Source organism: Diabrotica virgifera, chromosome 4 (assembly GCF_917563875.1).
Source record: "Diabrotica virgifera virgifera chromosome 4, PGI_DIABVI_V3a".
In the NCBI taxonomy this organism is placed as follows: Eukaryota; Metazoa; Arthropoda; class Insecta; order Coleoptera; family Chrysomelidae; genus Diabrotica; species Diabrotica virgifera.
The window spans coordinates 105775488-105795792 of NC_065446.1; the positions used below are offsets into that span (position 1 = coordinate 105775488).

Here is a 20305-nt window from a genome sequence, read left to right on the forward strand (position 1 = left end):
TAAAATCACTGTGTTTACCTAATGGTACGACAATTATTATTGGAACGTACACAAACATTTGGGGGGTTAAAGGAACTAAACATTTTATGTAAATATATTAAAAAAGAAGCCGCATCTCAATAAAAACTGGCTTATCGAAAAAATACTAAGAGTCAAGAAAGTTTTAAAAACGTGTTTAAATAATGGTACTACGATAATGAACTAATTAGAACGTACACAAAAGTTTGGGGGGTTTAAAGGAACAAAACCCCCATAAAATTTTTATGGGGTGGACAAGGTTCACTATAATTTTGTTTTGAGATGTTCCTGCCATAAGAACGATACATGTCCATTTTCAATAAAAAATTTCTAATAGTTTTCGATATATTGAAAAAAATCGATTTTCATTTTGTAACTTCAAAGGGCTGTAACTTTTTTTATGAGCACATTTGTACTAAGGTAAGTTAGGTTCAATCGAACTATTTTTAACCCCAGAATGTGTGGTATAATTTATGACCAATCTTTTCGGGACACCCTGTATATCTAATGCTTTAAAGAACTCATCCTACATGAAAAAAAAATATCTATCCGCCTCCACTTGCAGCGGTTCATCATTAATTCCTCTGGTTGTTCAATATTTAGAATGGATAAATCTGATGAAATATTACTTCTCCACCACATTCTTGATCCCCCAGTGGTTGCTTTCCTGTCGGATTTTCTTCCCAGACTAGCTTTACGACATGCTGCTCATGTCCGGCACATCTTAATATTTCTGACTTAGCTATATCTGGTTGGTTATATAATTCTTCGTTGTTTCTCACTCTGTAAAGTTCTCTGTTGGCGTACTTAACTGGTCCATATGTTGCTCTAACGATTCTTCCTTCTGCAATTTTTGAGCGGTCCCCCTTTTTTTGTCATTGTTTCACAGGTATATGTCTTATTACTGAATGGTAGATTCCTATTTTCATACTGCAGGATACATTTTTGTATACAATTATTTTTTCTAATGCAAACCAACAATTTGGTACTTTCTATTATGTTAGTAATGTTGTCAGAGGTGATCCCAAATATTTAAACTGATGAGCCCTTTCAAAGTTGTACTGGCCTATTGTAATGTTTTGCCCTATTCTTTCTAAATATTCCATTCATATTGTAGCCATATATTTTGTTTTATCCTCATTTATTCTGAGGCATATTTGTTTTCTTAGTCTTCCTTGATATTTATCGTTCTCTTTCCTACTATATCTATATCATCAGCGGCAGCCAGTATAATGTAAGGCCCTTTTTTTCTAAAGAGGAATACAATACTCTCCAAAGCAATGTTGAAGAGTAGTGGAGATAAGGCATCTTCCTGTTTGAGGCCTGTTGTAAATAATGTAGACAGTTTTACTTCAATTCTTAATCTGCTTATTTTAAGTTAGTTGAACTACATACCTAGAATTCTGCCATTGTAGTTAATTAAAAGTGTCAAACCTGTGTATGTCATTTATTGGCCAATTGGTGAATGTTACTATCATGATATAGTGATGAGCACACTAATAATGGCAAAATAAAGCAAAAGGTGAAAAACATAATACATTGTGAGGTAAAAAGAGATGAAACTAGTAAAGGTGGAAATTACTACATTACACAGTTCCTCGCCTTTATACGTATCGGAGGACTATGAGAACTGTCACTGTGATAGGAGAATTTTATAAAATACTTCTGTCACAGACGTCTAAAGGTGGGAAATTATGTAATGCAATGTTAATTTATACGTTTATATTGATATTTTCCACCTCTACTAGTTTCATCTCTTATTATTTCACAATGTATTATGTTTTCCATCTTCTGCGTTATTAGTGCGCTCATCACTGTATACCATGTCTATACCCATTCAATACTCTATAGATAGGTACTGTAAAATGGCTGAATAGTGATGGAAAGAGTAAAAAAATGTATTATTCTATAAATATTTTAATATTCTTAGGTCCGGTTTCACCAACAACAAAATAAAGCAATGAAGTTATTGGTCGATCGACCTCCAAATACTAGGTTGATAGAGTACAAATCTTTTGATTTAAGGTTTATAAAATGTTTCTGTATACCGGACTACCTTTTGTTGTTCACAAAAAAACATTTCTCCAACTCGAATTTCTTAAACAAACACTCAAAATTAAGTACCAAATTCTTGGTTATAAATATATGTGGTATTCACACTAAATCAAGAGAGCAATTGATATACATGGTTTCTTTTTTCGGCTGTAGAAAATAGTCTGGTGTATTTGGATTTTTTCTAACAGTTGTAAATCGTGAGATACAAGGTTTTCAAACTAAAACCAATAAATAATATATAGTATTACCAGACTAAAACCACCAAAATGTCATTTTCGAAAAAAATGAGATAAAAGGTTTTCACACTAAGCCATGGATATACAATATAAATAATAAGTGAATAGAATACAATAATACAATTATTTTATATTTATTATACAATAATACTTTTCAATAACATTCAAAGAACAAAATATTCAAATTCAGATGTTATTCAATAAATTGACAATAAAGTCAACAAACAAAACCATAAGACTGACAACTGACAACAAAGAACAAAATGACAGATGTCGGCGGCCCGCAGCCAAAATCCATGTTACGAGCGTCATAAAGTTAGCGAAACGGTTTTTTCAAAGTCGTTATTTTGACTTCTACCATAGCTCAAAAAATTGCACCTCGTTTGCGGATAATTGCACCATTCAAAATTTCATTTGCGGAGTTTCCGTTTTCGAGATATAAGCAAATCAAAAGTGGAGATTTCGGCGCAGCGCTAAAAATAAATGTCGATTTTCAGGGTATAAAATGCCGTAAAGTCACTAAATAACCATATCAAAAAATTGCACCTCGTTTGCGGAATATGAATAAACTGGTTTTAATTGAAAATTGTGAAAATTGAAAATGTTATAAAGGAAAAACGATTTTAATGTTGGTTGCCTATACTGTAGGGGCAAAGGAATGCAGAATAATTTTCACTTTTGGTAAACCTAAACTGTAAGGCTAAAAGTAGTATGTACCATAGTCAAAATAACTCCTCCTGACTTAAAGGTAATCCCTCCTTTGAAATTTCATTTGGGGATTTTCCGTTTTCGAGATATAACCAAATAAAAAGTTGAGATTTCGAATAAATTTTCATTTTCTGGGTATAAAAAGCCGTAAAATTGATAAATAACCATATCACCTAATCGCTCCTCGTTTGCGGATTATAAATAAACTGGCTTTAATTGAAAATAATGAAAATTGAAAATTTTATAAAGAAAAACGATATTAACGTCGGTTGTGGTTGCCTACACTGTAGGGGCAATGCAAAGGAATTATTTTTCATAGTAGTGATGTTGATTATAGTTACTTTCGAGGATTCGTTACAAATCGTTACTTTTGTATAAAGTAATCATTTACAGTTACAGTATTCGTTACTTTGGATTACTATGATTACTTTTGTATTTGAGTACCGGTAATCATATCGAGAATCGTATTTCTCAGTAGGAAGGTATTTTGTATAGGTATTCTGTCACACCCTTAAAACGCTTCATACCGATAACGATATTCCATAACACTCGTAAAATACCGGTCCCGTCCGTTACTCGCTAGGATACGATTGGTATTTTTTTTATAGAAAGTAATCAAGTGTACTGGTTGTAGATACAATAGTCGTTACCCGCTCTGATACGATTGGTACAAAGTAACGAAGTAATCAGAGTAATCAAAGTAACGATTTGCTCTCTGTATAGTAATCGGTACTTTCGGTATTCGTAAGTAACGAGTACTTTGTAACGAATAGTTACTTTTTCAACATCACTATATACACCATGGCCAGAATCATTTTCACTTTCAACTTAACACATTTAATTTCTCCTGGTTTGAGGATTATGAATAAACCTGGTTTTAACTTAACTAAAAATCCGCTGTGTCTAGGTACACGCTAACGTGTACACAAATAAAAAAGTTACTGTCTATTCGGTAGGCTTACACCGGTCACGGATTAAGAAAGAAATGAACGAATTGACTGGCCAGCTGTAGTTTGACTATTTACACATTTTCGCAGTCATTTTTTATTTGAGGGGATGTTCTTATATAAATCAAATAATTTAAAATTTTAGCCTCACAAGCCTAAACGATATAATTTCATGATTCTTTACAACAGTTCATTACCCGTAGCAAAAAATCAGTATACCTAATTTTAATTGTTGCATGAATATCCATATAATAAAAATAAAACAAATTCTAACTTCTTATAAAAGGTAGAAGGCTAAACGTTGCAGTATTGTTGATGTTTTAATTTAATCTCTAAAATGGTTTTATATAAAGTCACAATCAATTTAAGTGATATATTAAAGCGGCCGCAATGCAGCCTATAGTCAATAAGTTTTCTTTGTTAGTTATGTATATTTAATAGTTTTTATGTATAATGGGGTATTTTCCCCGTAAATAAAAATTATTAAAAACAATATTATAATATGTATGTAACTACAATATCTACAAATAGTTCCAATTTCAAACAAATCACACTTACTAAAATGATCACGGCTTGAAAAGAATCGGGAAATCCTACAGCAGGGCATCATATAAACATCAAATATTCAAGTAAACTCCTAAATATTATTAAGTCAATATACGTACCAATTTTTTTTTACTAAAATGATTTAGTCTTTATTGTTCACACTATCATCTTCATCGCTGGGGTCACCGTTAATTGTTATTATGATTGGGTTTATTTCGTTAATTTTATTTTCACGAATCCACCAATCCTTAATTAATTTTTCGCACTTGGATATATAGTTCCGCCATACTTCTGGAGTTGCAGTTGAAAGTGCTTCTCGCCAAGTTTCCCAAACCGCTTCGTCAGTATAACCACTAGGACCATAATATGGTTGTCGTAATATTGTTTTGCTGTTCCCCATATATTTTCGATGGGATTAAACTGGCAGTGGTGTGGTGGAAGATGTAAAACTTGATGCCCGTAACTTTCAATAACTTGAACCACCAGAAAGATTTTTGGTTTCGCATGTTCTTTTGCCAAACGTAACAACTCAGACTTTAATATAAGCTGTGGAATAGATATGCGTTCATTTGTTAGCCATTCTTTAATTTTATCTACATTCCACGAATTTGCTGGACTTTTGTTTAGTATTTCTGGATGGTAAGGCGCATTGTATAAAATAATTACGCTGGGCTTACTTAATCCGGGAAGAAGTTTTTCACGCAACTATTTCACAAACATTTCCGTGTTCATATTGTCATGATAGTCACTGTTTTTTATGTAGACGAAAATATTAAATTAGCACCTTTTATATATCCTGTCTTCCCTCCCGCGTGCAGAATTATATGTCGCTTCCCTTCTCCACTAGTATGCTTGATCGATTTTATGTTGTCATCTTACCATATTCTCTTGGTAGCACCCTTAGAAAATATCCATGTTTCGTCTAAATATACAAAAGTTTACTCTTTTTCTTTAAATTTGTTATATTTTCTCAGAAACTCAATTCTCTTGTGTACAACAGAACTGTTACGTAGGGATGTCCACGAGTTACTTCACGCAAAGATCCCTGGTTCGAAATCAAATTAAAGAAAATAACTTTCGTTTACAGAAAATTACCCCTATTAAAAATACGCAAGTGTAGCTTAAAATAAAGTTTTTATTTGGATGTTATCCGAAGAATGTTACAAACTCGACTGACTTAAAAACATAATATCCAATATCTACACATTCCTTAAAACAGCAATACATTCTTATCATAGGTTTCAATCTCAAGTGGGCTGGCTAGTACGCCCATCATCCCTTCACCTTAAAACAACGAAAAACAAACCATATGGCTCGCCGTATGTATAAAGCAGAAATATCTTTTAAACACGGACACTGCCATATTTTATAATGACTCGACATTCTCCCACCTTGGGGAATTTGACAAAATTTCTCAAAAAATACAGAGAGTCACGAAAAATTACAATAAAATATCAAATAAAGTGAAAAGTAAAATATATCAAAAACAAACAGAGTCATGAAAAAATCAAGTCAAGAAAATGTCACTTGAATCTTACAGGAGTTTTAACTACCCGGCCACTTCGCGTACATCTTTCATTTAAATCGGGTGCTCTGCTTTTTGTCACTCCCGCACTTATTTCACTTGATTCTTCCTCAGCCTGGAGCTGACAACCGTTCTCGTGAGGCACTGTCTCTGGAGCCGCATCCCGTAGGGTAATACCCTGGATATTCTCGCCAGCAGTAACTGCCTCCACGACTTCCACTGGGTAAAGCCTTTGCAACGGTCTCAGAAGTTGGCCTTGTGCCGTCGCAAGACGAACTAATCGCACCTGATTATCTCTACCGGGTAAAAGTTCAATAACTTTTCCTAAAGGCCACTGAAGGCGCTTGATGTTTTCGTTGCCTACTAAAACGACATCCCCGATAGACACTTTAGACACTTTCGTCTTCTTCGTTCCCGCTTTGAGTTGAGCCAGATATTCAGCACGAAATCTTTTTCGCAAATGACTTCTCAACTCTTGCAAACGGCGTATTTTGCGTGCGAGAGAATTCTGCTCTAGCAAATCACAATCCGGCAACTCGTAACTGACTTGCTCACGTAAAAACATACCTGGCGTCAACGCGGCTAACTCAGTAGGATCATCCGAAATATACGTCAATGGCCGCGAGTTGACTATACTCTCACAATCACACAACAATGTCAATAAGTCTTCATAATTGAGAGACGCTCGACCCAAAACTTTTCGCAAAAGTCCTTTCACAATACCTATTAATCGCTCCCAAAATCCACCCCACCATGCAGCTGTAGGGGGGTTGAAACGCCACTTAATACGTTGTGTAGAACTATATTCCGCGATCATGTTCCAGTCCAATTGCTTAAGCGCGTTCTCAAGTCCCGTAAAATTCGTTCCATTGTCACTATAAACCGTTCTCGGGCGTCCACGCCTGGCAACAAAGCGACGGAAAGCTTGAATAAATGCATTTGTTGACAAGGAGGTAACGAGTTCCAGATGAACTGCGCGATAAACGGCACAAGTGAACAAACAAATCCATGCCTTCTCGCCCGATTTCAAGTAAAGAGGCCCAGCTAAGTCCACCCCGGAAATCTCAAACACTGCAGCATCTCGAACTCTATCGGCCGGCAATGAAGGCGTTTGTACTTCGAACGATTTCCCATCTTGTCTCTTGCACACACCACATTCTTTTAAAATGGACCGCACAATCCGTCTACCCCCTAAAGTCCAATATTTTTCGCGGAGCAAACTAAGCAGTCCCTGTGTACCAACGTGACAAGAGTTTTTGTGTAAGCTCAAAATCAACTTGCGCACTATAAAATGTTCACCCGGAAGTAAGATAGGCAGACGAAAATCTTCCGTGTCAATTCTCTCGGTAACGCGAGTTTTTAAACGTATAAGTCCAAATTCATCGACAAACGTGTTTAGCGAGGAAATTCGTTTCGTATCTGAACCGAACGCTTCTTTCTGCACTAACTTCAACACAAACATTTCGGCTTTGTCGATTTCCTCCGCGACCAATTCGCCTGTAAGTTTTCCATTTGAATTTCTCGTATTGTAACAAAATCGTAGCGTCCAAGCCATCATTCTTAACAGTTTTGTGTACTGAGAAAAGTAACGCAGGTGCCAATCGTCGGACGTCATATTCAATAGTGACGAAATGGCTTTTTTCTTTTTCTCAGTGCCGACTTCTTCTTCATCAACCTCTACTTTTTGTTGGGGCCAATAATTTTCGTTTCTGTACAACCATTCCGGGCCCTCCCACCATCGAGATTCGAACAATTGCCGAACACCACAGCCTCTTGATGGAAGATCGGCAGGGTTGAGAGAACCAGGCACATATTTCCAACACTCAGCATTGGCTAAATTTCTAATCTCCTGAACTCTATTAAAAACAAAAACAGACCAGTCATCCTTACGTTGAATCCAAGAAAGAACCGTAGTGGAATCACTCCAAAAATAAGACTCAACATGCTGAGAAAATTGTCTTTTGACTGACTGATAAAGTCTAGCACCAATAGTGGCTGCCAACAGTTCCAATCTAGGTATAGAAATCTTCTTCAAAGGAGCCACACGACTCTTAGCTGCTATAAGAAAAATCGAAACACCATCATTCCGAAGAACTCTCAAAAACACTACGGCTGCATAAGCTTTCTTACTTGCATCTGAAAAGGTGTGCAAACTCCAATGGTCAGCTTCAATGGGCCCAGCCTGGATCCAACGTGGAATCTCAATACTCGACAGTTCAGGAAGATGAGTAACCCATTGACAAAATTCCTCAGCCATGTCATTCTCGACTGGTGCATCCCATCCCAGGCGCTTTTCCCAAAGTTTCTGCAGCAACAGTTTAGGGAACAGAGATACTGGACAGGTAAAACCAATAGGGTCAAATATACTCTGAGCTACAGAAAGCATCAGTCTCTTAGTTATGGGTTCTTTTCCGACCACTCCCTGAAAAATTTCACCATTGATTTTTAGTGTGTCTCTTGAGGAGTCCCAGAGAAGACCAAGAACAGGGACAACTGTTTTTGTACTACCAGAAGACTCCCACCCTCTCAAATCCATCTTAGCTTCCTCCATGATGGCAGTTGCTTCTGATACGAACTTTCTCAACTCATTCTCATCAGTAACACTAGTCACACAATTATCTACATAGAACCCAATCATAAGCCTTTCAATTGTATTTTTAGAGTACGGCATATCATTACAACACTTCTCCAGCGCCTTTATCAAATGAAATTCTATAGTAGCACCCAGAAGAAATGGACTACAGTTGACTCCAAAAACAACTCTCCTATGTCGAAATACAAATTCCTTTCCTTCATTGTTTACCCATAGGAACCTCAAAAAATCTCTGTCCTTCGAATGTACAGAAATTTGAAGAAAAGCCTTTCGAATATCCGACACAACACCTATTTTTTGTTGTCTGAACCGTAATAACACAGAAGGAATAAGTTCAATAAGATTAGGCCCTACCTCTAAACACTGGTTCAAAGAAGGGCGACCCTGTTCATGAGATGATGCATCAAAGACTGGCCTAATTTTCGTGGTTTCGCTAGTATTTTTAATAACGGGCCTGTGAGGCAAATAGTGCACACAATTATTCTCTTCGGGATTATTTACTATTTCGATCACACCCTCGTTCAACCACTCATTGAATATTAAATTATACGATTCAAACAAATTTGACTTTTTCAACTTATTTAAAGTAGTATCTAACCTTCTTCTAGCGACAACTAAATTATCTGAAATTAAAGGATGCTTGTTCAACCAAGGTAACATAACCTCATACCTACCTTCGTTGTCACATCGGATAGTCTCATAGAAAAAATTCTTAGCCTCCTTGGCCGCCACCTCTCGTGTCAATTTTTCTACAGGATCGGTTATCCCAATAATATCAAGCTCCCAGAGTTTCGCCACAGAAGAACTATCAACAAACAACGCAATCGACATCATAGATGTGCTGAAATTAGAAGCAACTGCCGGCACCTTGCCCATAAGAGTCCAACCTAACAAAGTTTCAACTGCTACAAGACCACACTGTAACTGATATTTCCTTCCTGTATACAATTTGCCTACAACATCAGCTCCTAACAAAACCTCAATTGGTGCTATATGTCCGACATCGCTGAGCGAAATATTCATGTCACTAAGTTCCTCAACCCAAGGGCCGTGATAAACAGGAGAGACATCTGCACAAATTTTTGGTTGATCTAAGGCATCAAATGAACAAGAGTAAGCTCCTTCACTCGCAGTTACCTTGTATAATTTATGTCGTTGTTCAGAAGTACTTTTACCGCCAAATAACGTATGTACGATATTTTCCGTTCCTTTAGCAGAAAAACCCATTTCTTGTGCGGTACGCTGTAAAATATATGTTCTCTGCGATCCAGTGTCAATAAGTGCCCTTACTTGTTTAGTACCATGTGCACTTCTTATGTTTACTCGCAGAGTTTGTAAAAAAACCTGTGTATTATTCAAATTCGCAAGCGTCTGATCCTCAGTCCTATTTTCTTCCGAGCGGCTGATACTTGAGGTCGATGTATCAATTTTGTTAACAGGTAAATCAGGACACATCAAAACAACATGGGATTTACAACACAAAATACAATTCAAACGTGCTCTACAGTTCTTCGAAGAATGTCGCACCTTCAAACATCGAAAACAGGCTTTCTTCTCTGACAATGTTCGTCGTTTCTGTTCCATAGACAATTTTTGTGCTTTAAAACAATTGATACTGTCATGCTGTCCTTCGCAAAAAATACACCTGTCAACCTCATAATTTACCAACCCAGCCGCGGTCGCTGATGGCTGATCAGTTCCTTGCTTTGGTAATTTTATATTCTTCTTTTCAACCAGGTTATTAGATTTACATTTATTTTCAGTCGATAAACCAAAACCTTCCGTTGCTAAATTAATTTTTTGTTCATTTTGAACTTCATTTTGTAGAAAACTCATTAGCCCACTTAATCTTGTCTCCAAAGTTGAAACTTCTGCATATTCTTCGACATTGTGCATGGATACGGAACCAGAAGGCCTTAAAAACTGTGAAGATCTATGCCATAGTCTGATCATATCCTCCGGTAAACATGACTCAATAAGGGGATACAATATTGCCGCATATTTGTCAGCAGTTATGCCTAAGGTCTCAAGTGAACGAAGTTGACTCTCTATCATATCATATAGTGCAGAAACATTACAAGAACTACTAGAAACTCGACTCAAAATTAACTTTAAGAGCTCCCTAATATATACTTCAATCTGGAGATCCTCTCTGCCAAACCTAGACTTCAAACTCTTTATAATTTTTGAGTAATTATCGGCTACTGCAGGAAAACTCTCCACTAAACGTCTGGCCTTACTACCGTCTACAGTGGCTTGTCTCAAATAAGCTATTTTGTCGTTTAAATCAATCGATGGATCATCATGCACTACTTTGAACTGCGACCAAAATGGAAGCCAATCTATCAAGTCCCCAGAATATTTCTTGAATTCGATTGGAGGTAACTTAAAACTGCGCTTACCTTTTATTGATGACTCTGAACTTACTAAACTGGGTCTGTCTTCGCATTTGTACTTCAGTTCATAGTAGCGTGTGCTGTATCTATCCTTTGCCTCCATCTCACTGATTAATTCTGCCTCGGAAGCCTTTTCGACCATAGCTTCAAACACCGCACTTTCCACGACACACAGCTCATTGTACTTAACTTGTAACAGTTCCCACTGTACACTAATTCGTTGCCAGGGTCGAGTGTCCACCGTTTCAGATAACAAATTGTCCAAAACATTAGCAGCTGTCGTAAAAGCAGTACGAAGCACTGTTCGGCGTTTTGTTTCTAATTCCAATGCCATATTTCTCGCTTACAAGGGTAACAACTTCGGCCGAGCCTCACGACAAACGAATTTATTCGCCGGAAAAAAGTTTACACTCAAATAAGCGGAAAAAACTAACTTTTAAGCACACCCGTATATATCCAAGTCCTTATCGCGGTCGCCAAAATGTTACGTAGGGATGTCCACGAGTTACTTCACGCAAAGATCCCTGGTTCGAAATCAAATTAAAGAAAATAACTTTCGTTTACAGAAAATTACCCCTATTAAAAATACGCAAGTGTAGCTTAAAATAAAGTTTTTATTTGGATGTTATCCGAAGAATGTTACAAACTCGACTGACTTAAAAACATAATATCCAATATCTACACATTCCTTAAAACAGCAATACATTCTTATCATAGGTTTCAATCTCAAGTGGGCTGGCTAGCACGCCCATCATCCCTTCACCTTAAAACAACGAAAAACAAACCATATGGCTCGCCGTATGTATAAAGCAGAAATATCTTTTAAACACGGACACTGCCATATTTTATAATGACTCGACAAGAACATCTTTCACAAAGCGCTTTTCTGTTATCCTCTTTTTTAAATTTGAATCCTATGTCATGTAGGACTTGCCATAAACTTGTTCTGCCGATGTCACCAAATTCCCCCTATTCTCATTTAAAAAAATTATCGATTACGTCATCACACCCAGATGGATGACGACACTAGTATGATATGTATGCCAAAATATAATTTAAAAACAAAAATCGGCCTCTTTCGGGATTTTCCCTAATGTCATCGGTTTACGAAATAACAAATTTATTCCTTTCATTTGCACCCTACTGTATATACGAGTAGATGCAAAATTTACTAAATGCATTAACATTATTTAGTGGTGGCCGCATATCGAAATAACTACTCTGTGATAGATCACATAATGGACTAATTAAACATCTAGGATCTAACAACATCACGAGAAAAACCAAATGCAAAATATACAAAACCCTGATAAAACCGGTCCTTATATATGGATCAGAGACATGGACACTGTCGAAAAGCGATGAGAACTTATTAGGTACGTTTGAACGAAAAATCCTCAGACACATATACAGGGTGTCTGCGTAACTTGAAACCATATGGGAAACTTTTTTAATATCAATTTTACGAAAAAAAGTCATTCTTTATAAAGTGCTCTGCCCAGTCTAAAACCTAAGATGCAATCATCAGATATCAAATTTTGTCAACAGTATACGAGGTATGTCAAAAAATATGAATTTCGGTCAAGAGCAAAGTACCTTTATATTTCAAAATATCAAAAAAATTTATTATGAAAAGTTATTTGTAATTAAAAACTATATTCAAATATGCAATAACAGCCTTCTACTTGAAAAAAAAAATTCTGAAATTTTCCTAAATTACCGAATCCGAACATCATTTTTATTTATTAGACATGTAATAACACTTTTATTAATAATTTTAGGAAAAAAGTTATTCTTCATAAAAATCTGTGCATGGTCTAAACCTCAAGATGCAACAATCAGTAACAAGTTTGTTAATTTTATACGAGGTGTGTCAAAGAAAGAAAGAATTTCTAAATTATTTCTAAATTCATATTATTTGACACACCTCGTATAAAATTAACAAACTTGGATAACTGATGGTTGCATCTTGAAGTTTAGACCATGCACAGATTTTTATGAAGAATACTTTTTTTCCTAAAATTATTAATAAAAGAGTTATTACATATCTAATAAATAAAAATGATGTTCGGAATCGGTAATTTAGGAAAATTTCATAATTTTTTTTTCAAGTAGAAGGCTGTTATTGCATATTTGAATATGGTTTTTAATTACAAATAACTTTTCATAATAAAATTTTGTGATATTTTGAAATATAAAGGTAGTTTGCTCTTGAGCGAAATTCATAGTTTTTGACACACCTCGTATACTGTTGACAAAATTTGATATCTGATGATTGCATCTTAGGTTTTAGACTATGCAGAGCATTTTATAAATAATGACTTTTTTCGTAAAATTGATATTAAAAAAGTTTCCCATATGGTTCCAAGTTACGCAGACACCCTGTATAAGGAAGTGAAAGAAAATGACGTATGGTGCAGAAGATATAATTTTTAACTATACGCAGAATACAACGAATCTGACGTCATAACATCCATAAAGATCGGACGCCTGCGCTGGATAGGCCATGTTGAACGGATGTTGGAGACCGAAACACCAAAACATATAATGAGGCAAACACCAGTAGGGAGAAGGTCAAAGGGAAGACCCAAACTTAGATACATGGAACAAGTGGAACAAGATCTGAAAACACTTGAGATTACCCACTGGAAGAACAAAGCAAGGAACAGAACAGAATGGAGGAAATTCTTAGAATAAGCCAGGACCCAAAAAGGGTTGTCGAGCTACTGATGATGATGATAGACCACATAACGAATTAGCTACTCTGCTCTAGACCGCATATCGAATCGGCACTAATCTACATATTTTTTCGTATTTAAAATATTACTTGCGGGTGAATCCTAATTGTTCTTTTATTCAAGGAAGTCTCTTCTAATTTAGTACATATTAAGTTTTTGCTAAGAAAGGTATTTCTAACAAGGGTGCATTGTATTTTATTATCCATCTTATTATTTTTCCTTAAGTTATCTTGTTTATTATATTTTAATCAAAAAATTACTAAAAATTTAATAATTAAATAGATATTGACCCTCTACGCACCCGAGATCTACGTTTAACTGGTATACCTAAAATATTACAATCGACCTGCCGCAGCCCGCATGCCGATTCGTTTGTTTCTTTATTAATCCCTAACCGTTGTAAGTCAACCGAATAGACAACTTTTTATTTGCGTACACGTTAGCGTGTACCTAGACACAGCGGATTTTTAGTTAAGTTAAAACCAGGTTTATTCATAATCCTCAAACCAGGAGAAATTAAATGTGTTAAGTTGAAAGTGAAAATGATTCTGGCCATGGTGTATATAGTGATGTTGAAAAAGTAACTATTCGTTACAAAGTACTCGTTACTTACGAATACCGAAAGTACCGATTACTATACAGAGAGGCAAATCGTTACTTTGATTACTCTGATTACTTTGTTACTTTGTACCAATCGTATCAGAGCGGGTAACGACTATTGTATCTACAACCAGTACACTTGATTACTTTCTATAAAAAAAATACCAATCGTATCCTAGCGAGTAACGGACGGGACCGGTATTTTACGAGTGTTATGGAATATCGTTATCGGTATGAAGTGTTTTAAGGGTGTGACAGAATACCTATACAAAATACCTTCCTACTGAGAAATACGATTCTCGATATGATTATCGCTACTCGAATACAAAAGTAACAAAAGTAATCATATAGTAATCAAAGTAACGAATACTGTAAATGATTACTTTATACAAAAGTAACGATTTATCCCTTAAACAGATCGGTGAAGGTCGTTGTTATATCGAAATACCTATACAAAATATCTACCTACTGAGAAATACGATTCTCGATATGATTACCGGTACTCAAATACAAAAGTAATCATAGTAATCCAAAGTAACGAATACTGTAACTGTAAATGATTACTTTATACAAAAGTAACGATTTGTAAGGAATCCTCGAAAGTAACTATAATCAACATCACTACTATGAAAAATAATTCCTTTGCATTGCCCCTACAGTGTAGGCAACCACAACCGACGTTAATATCGTTTTTCTTTATAAAATTTTCAATTTTCATTATTTTCAATTAAAGCCAGTTTATTTATAATCCGCAAACGAGGAGCAATTAGGTGATATGGTTATTTATCAATTTTACGGCTTTTTATACCCAGAAAATGAAAATTTATTCGAAATCTCAACTTTTTATTTGGTTATATCTCGAAAACGGAAAATCCCCAAATGAAATTTCAAAGGAGGGATTACCTTTAAGTCAGGAGGAGTTATTTTGACTATGGTACATACTACTTTTAGCCTTACAGTTTAGGTTTACCAAAAGTGAAAATTATTCTGGCATTCCTTTGCCCCTACAGTATAGGCAACCAACATTAAAATCGTTTTTCCTTTATAACATTTTCAATTTTCACAATTTTCAATTAAAACCAGTTTATTCATATTCCGCAAACGAGGTGCAATTTTTTGATATGGTTATTTAGTGACTTTACGGCATTTTATACGCTGAAAATCGACATTTATTTTTAGCGCTGCGCCGAAATCTCCACTTTTGATTTGCTTATATCTCGAAAACGGAAACTCCGCAAATGAAATTTTGAATGGTGCAATTATCCGCAAACGAGGTGCAATTTTTTGAGCTATGGTAGAAGTCAAAATAACGACTTTGAAAAAACCGTTTCGCTAACTTTATGACGCTCATGTTACGCCGAGACGTTCGTTTTCATTCACAGTCATTTGTTTCACGAAACCTTAATTCGCACACTTGATCCAACGTTGCCAAGTCACTAAAATCTCAATATTTGACACCAATTTGACAATTGACAGGTTATCTTTTAAATAAATAAATAAATGTAAGTTATCCTATCCCAAGGTTGCCAGGTCTGGTGAAAATTCACCAGATTTGGTGATTTTGTAACCCATTTGGTGATATGGTGAAAACTTTTTTAAAAAGCTTAATATCTGGTGATTTTTTGAACTTATCTACATATTATAAATTTATTTTAAAATTTAAAAAGTACGATTATATTATTTAATATTTTTGTTAATAGTTTGTTATTCGTTAAGAATTGCCTAATATTCTTATCATACAAAAGTCTAATTTGTAATATAAAATGATCCGCCTCTGTGGTGGTGTTCAACCGGGGATTTCCCGAAGTTTACGCTATTCTTGCACTGAACTTCTAATAATTTATGTCTTGGTTTTATAAACAAACCAGTTCAGTTAATATCAATTTTCAATTTATCAGTTTTATCTTTCTTGTGTCGGCTGTAGAGTTTTAAGTGATTACTGTTTTTGATATCTGTAGTTTTGTCACGTTTTGTGTTGGTTTGATGATCATCTAAAATCTTAAAGGAAGGTATAGGTATATTTACTAACTATTTTTTCAGTAGCATTAGCAAAAATTACTAGGTGTTTCAACAAAAAGATTTTTTGAAACAAAGGTGGTCTGTCAGGCCAAGTTTACGACATAAAAGTTAAGTTTTAAATAATCTACATTGTAGAGATTTTCAGCACCTTTCATAAAAATGAACACCTACATTTTACATTATATTTTACAAAAAAAATCGTTTTATTTTTTTCAAAAAAATTTTCGTTTCAAAGAACTTCTTAATTTTTCTTAAGCAAACAACTTATTGCGATTTATAAGTAACAAACCATTGTAATAATAATTTTTATTCTAAGGGCCGGTTGTTCAAACGCTAATCAGCAATGATCATTCTCAAATATTTAATTACTGTCACCAACTGTCAATGTCAACTTTGTTTGGGTTGCTGAAAACATAATTGATTACAATTATGAAATTACTTAATCAATTATGTTAATAATTGTTATGTTAATTGATTAACTAATCTCATAATTATAATCAATTATGTTTTCAGCAACCCAATAAAAGTTGACATTGACAGTTTTGGTGACAGTAATTAAATATTTGATAGTGATCATTGTTGATTAGCGTTCGAACAACCGGCCCTAGTTGTTTCATTAGGTTTGTTCCAACCCTTCACATTACCGTTCTGGAATGGTTAGGCTAGGCGTATGCGCATGTGCAATAACGTATAATTATGCGCAGTAACACATTTTTCGTTACTACGCAGACTCATAACAATCTGGTGATTTTTCTGGCAACTTTTGAAGCGATTCGAGAGTTATCAAGTAACTCTATGAGAATACGGTAACGTTATAAATAACATGTAAAGTATACAGTAAAATAGCGTTACCGTATTCTCCTAGGGTTACTTGATAACTCTCTATTGTCTGGTGATTTTTAGTTTTTTGACCTGGCAACCTTGTCCTATCCTAACTGAACAAAACAAAGTCGGGAACAATGGATTAATGGATATTATGTAAAAGCCATAAGAAGAACAGAACTAATATTAAAATATGAAAGAATATGCAATAAACATTGTATAAAAGTGGTAAGTAATTCAGTTAATAAGGTTTTTAAAAAATGTCTACAATAATAAAGATGTACCTAAGTAATAATTCAAACTTAATTATTAGGAAAGCCAGCCACTTTAAAAAGATATTCCAAACTAAAACATGGGTTACCAAAGCAGGCAATAAAAAGAAAAGGTGATCTAGAATGCAAGAGAAGAGCTGATGAAAGAAGTAAATGTAAAGAAAATAATGAAGAGACTTCTCTGGACCATGTAAGTATAAGATATTAAGATATAGTTTATTACAATATGGTTAGATGCAAAGCTCACCATGTTTTAATGCATATAGCCTAAACTGTCCTTCAATCTTTTTCTAATGGTGCTACAACCCTTTGTGAGTCTTGGTGTGCTTAACAACATTCTGCCCTGCCAGATACTTTTCTGATGTTCATGGTTTTAAGATCCCCCTCTATATTGTCTATCCATCTTTTATGAGCCCTTCCTCTTGTTCTATTTCCTTGGGGCTTCCATCTCTGGATTACTTGTACAGCTCAATTATCTGGCATTCTTTCTGAGTGATCAAGCCAATTTAGTCTTTGAGATTTTACAATTCTAACAATATCTGCGCTCTGCATTAGTATTATTCAGCTCGTGGTTCATTTTAATTCTCCACAAACCATCACTGCAATGTGTAGATTTGTTTTGTAGATTCTAAGGTTAGACTTAGTAACTTACTTTTCGTCAAGTCTTTGTATGCATAAAATCACTTATTGCTGCTAAGAATCCATGCTTTTCTTGACTGACGTTGTCATTTATTATTGAGTCTAGGTAGTGAAAATGGGAGGCATATTCGTAGGTATGGTTTTCTACCTTCAGATGTTCATGTTGATTTTACTTTGTGCACTCTATATATTTTGTTTTACTTTCATTTATATATAGACTAAACGTAGTAGCTTCCCATTTCAGATCTATAGCTTTTTCTTTTAATACCTTTTTGTTGTGGCTTATTATGGCAACTGCCCTTATATAAAACTAACTAAACTAACCTAAACCTTATAGGTATAACTGTCCTAATATTAAAATGCAGTTGTCCCTTGATAGTCCGACAGGTATGGGACCAAAAGGTCAGACTACCGAGCATGTCGGAGTATCAAGTGTGTACTGTACTTTTGTGGTACTTTCCACATTTGTATGATTTTTATGGTACACAACGTAAAATTTTTATTTATGTATTTGTTTTTAGGAACAAACACCAGCTATTTTATATATGTAGAAAAAGGAAAAACTGCTGGAACTTTAATTTAAAGGCTTTTGACTAGTGAAGATTTGGATAAACAACAGGAGTTACTTTGGGCTATAGCTACGTGCAAATTTATTTTCTTGTGGCTTCCTATGTTTATTCTTATTAACTATATCTACACTTTGATATGTTTTTAGTCGCATGAAGATTTTATAGTTTATTATTTTATGTATATTGTTATATTTGTGTTGAATAAACATTATTATTATTATTATTACCTTAATTTCCATTAAATAAATTAACTGTAATCAATAAATCGTTTTTAATGTTGATAAATAAATTATCAATAATGATTCCCAAATATTTTATTTGTTTGACAACTTCTACAAAATAATATTTCGTAGTAATAATCAATGCTTTGGTTTAAGAAATAGACAACTTAGAATAGAAATATGCTTTATTGTCATGGAAAATTGTACAATTTTATAGACAATGCTTACAGAGTCATAAAAAATACAAAACAATAACAAACACAAAAATCAATAACAAGTTTAACTTGAATTGGTGCTCTACACATATTATTACACATACTACATATTATTGAGTGAAAAACACTTTAACCCATTGATAACAAAGACTTTCCATAGAAGGCCACAATTTTTAAATCATATTTTCTTTTAATTGTAAACGGCGATCATATTCTACTGCTTATTATTTTTTTCTGTTATAACACCCTGTATAGCATATATTCAAGTATTATTATACTTTGTATTAGAGGTATTTTTTTAAACTGTGTAATTGATTGCACTTGACCAACTTCATGTTTGCAAAATAAATTCGATACGACTATATACGTTCGTTTTATTGTAATCCTTAAGCCTTAAGATATTGCTTAGTTTGAAAAACACTATTTTTATATCAACTCTTACTTTTAGAAATTGATATGGCAGCAACACATCACTGCCTATTGATTTCAAAGGCGGTGATTTAGAGGCAAACGCTAAATAAACAGCAAATATGTGTCTGAGTAATATATTAAAGGTCGCTGAGTTAGGCTATCTTTAGCTTATTCTTTCCATTTCACTCCTGTAATAAAAGTTAGTACTTGGTTCTGAATTTACCTGGTATTTACATAGCACCCAGTATCTTACCAAATTCTTTCCCCACTCGAGCGACAATTTAAAGTAACTCTGTTACCTGATGTCTGAAGTTACCCCTATGAAGCAATCTTAATTGCCGCTACGAAGTGATCTGTTTGTTTTTTTTTTTCGTAAGCCACTTTCACAAAATTTCTTACAGTTCTTGTACATATAAACTGCGCGTCATAGAAAACGGGCACCCTAAAAAATGGGTAAATTTTGAGGTTGCGTATCTCCTAAACCTGTTGTCCGATTTAAGTGATTTTTTGAATATGTTATGGCCTTGTTCTTTGTCAATATCCCTGTAATAATATTTTTGCTAAACAGGTAATTTTCATTGTATACCGGGTGTACAAATCAGACTGTGTTTTTTTCTTAAAGTTCGCAACACCCTGTGGAATATCCTAGCATTTATAAAATACTGAAATTAAAACTCGACTATAGCCTCAGGTTTTCTCAACATTTTGTTTTTTGATTCATTCGCTTAGGTTGGATAATACAAAAGTTAGGTACTTTAACAATTAGCCATGTTCT

The 20305-nt window shown here is 34.5% G+C and overlaps 1 protein-coding gene and 1 long non-coding RNA gene across 2 annotated transcripts; one reads left to right on the plus strand and one right to left on the minus strand.

Annotated features, from left to right (window-relative positions):
* Nucleotides 1-1183: 1183 nt before the first annotated feature.
* On the minus strand, nucleotides 1184-11358 carry LOC126883631 (uncharacterized). Its single transcript, XM_050649284.1, has 2 exons — nucleotides 8544-11358; nucleotides 1184-1341 (listed from the first exon to the last, which is right to left on the minus strand). The coding sequence occupies exons 1-2, from the start codon at nucleotides 11356-11358 to the stop codon at nucleotides 1184-1186; spliced, it is 2973 nt and encodes a 990-aa protein (XP_050505241.1).
* Nucleotides 11359-17158: 5800 nt separating this feature from the next.
* On the plus strand, nucleotides 17159-18906 carry LOC126883086 (uncharacterized). Its single transcript, XR_007697493.1, has 3 exons — nucleotides 17159-17431; nucleotides 17517-17665; nucleotides 18636-18906. It is a non-coding gene; the product is annotated as an uncharacterized LOC126883086 (long non-coding RNA).
* Nucleotides 18907-20305: the final 1399 nt, after the last annotated feature.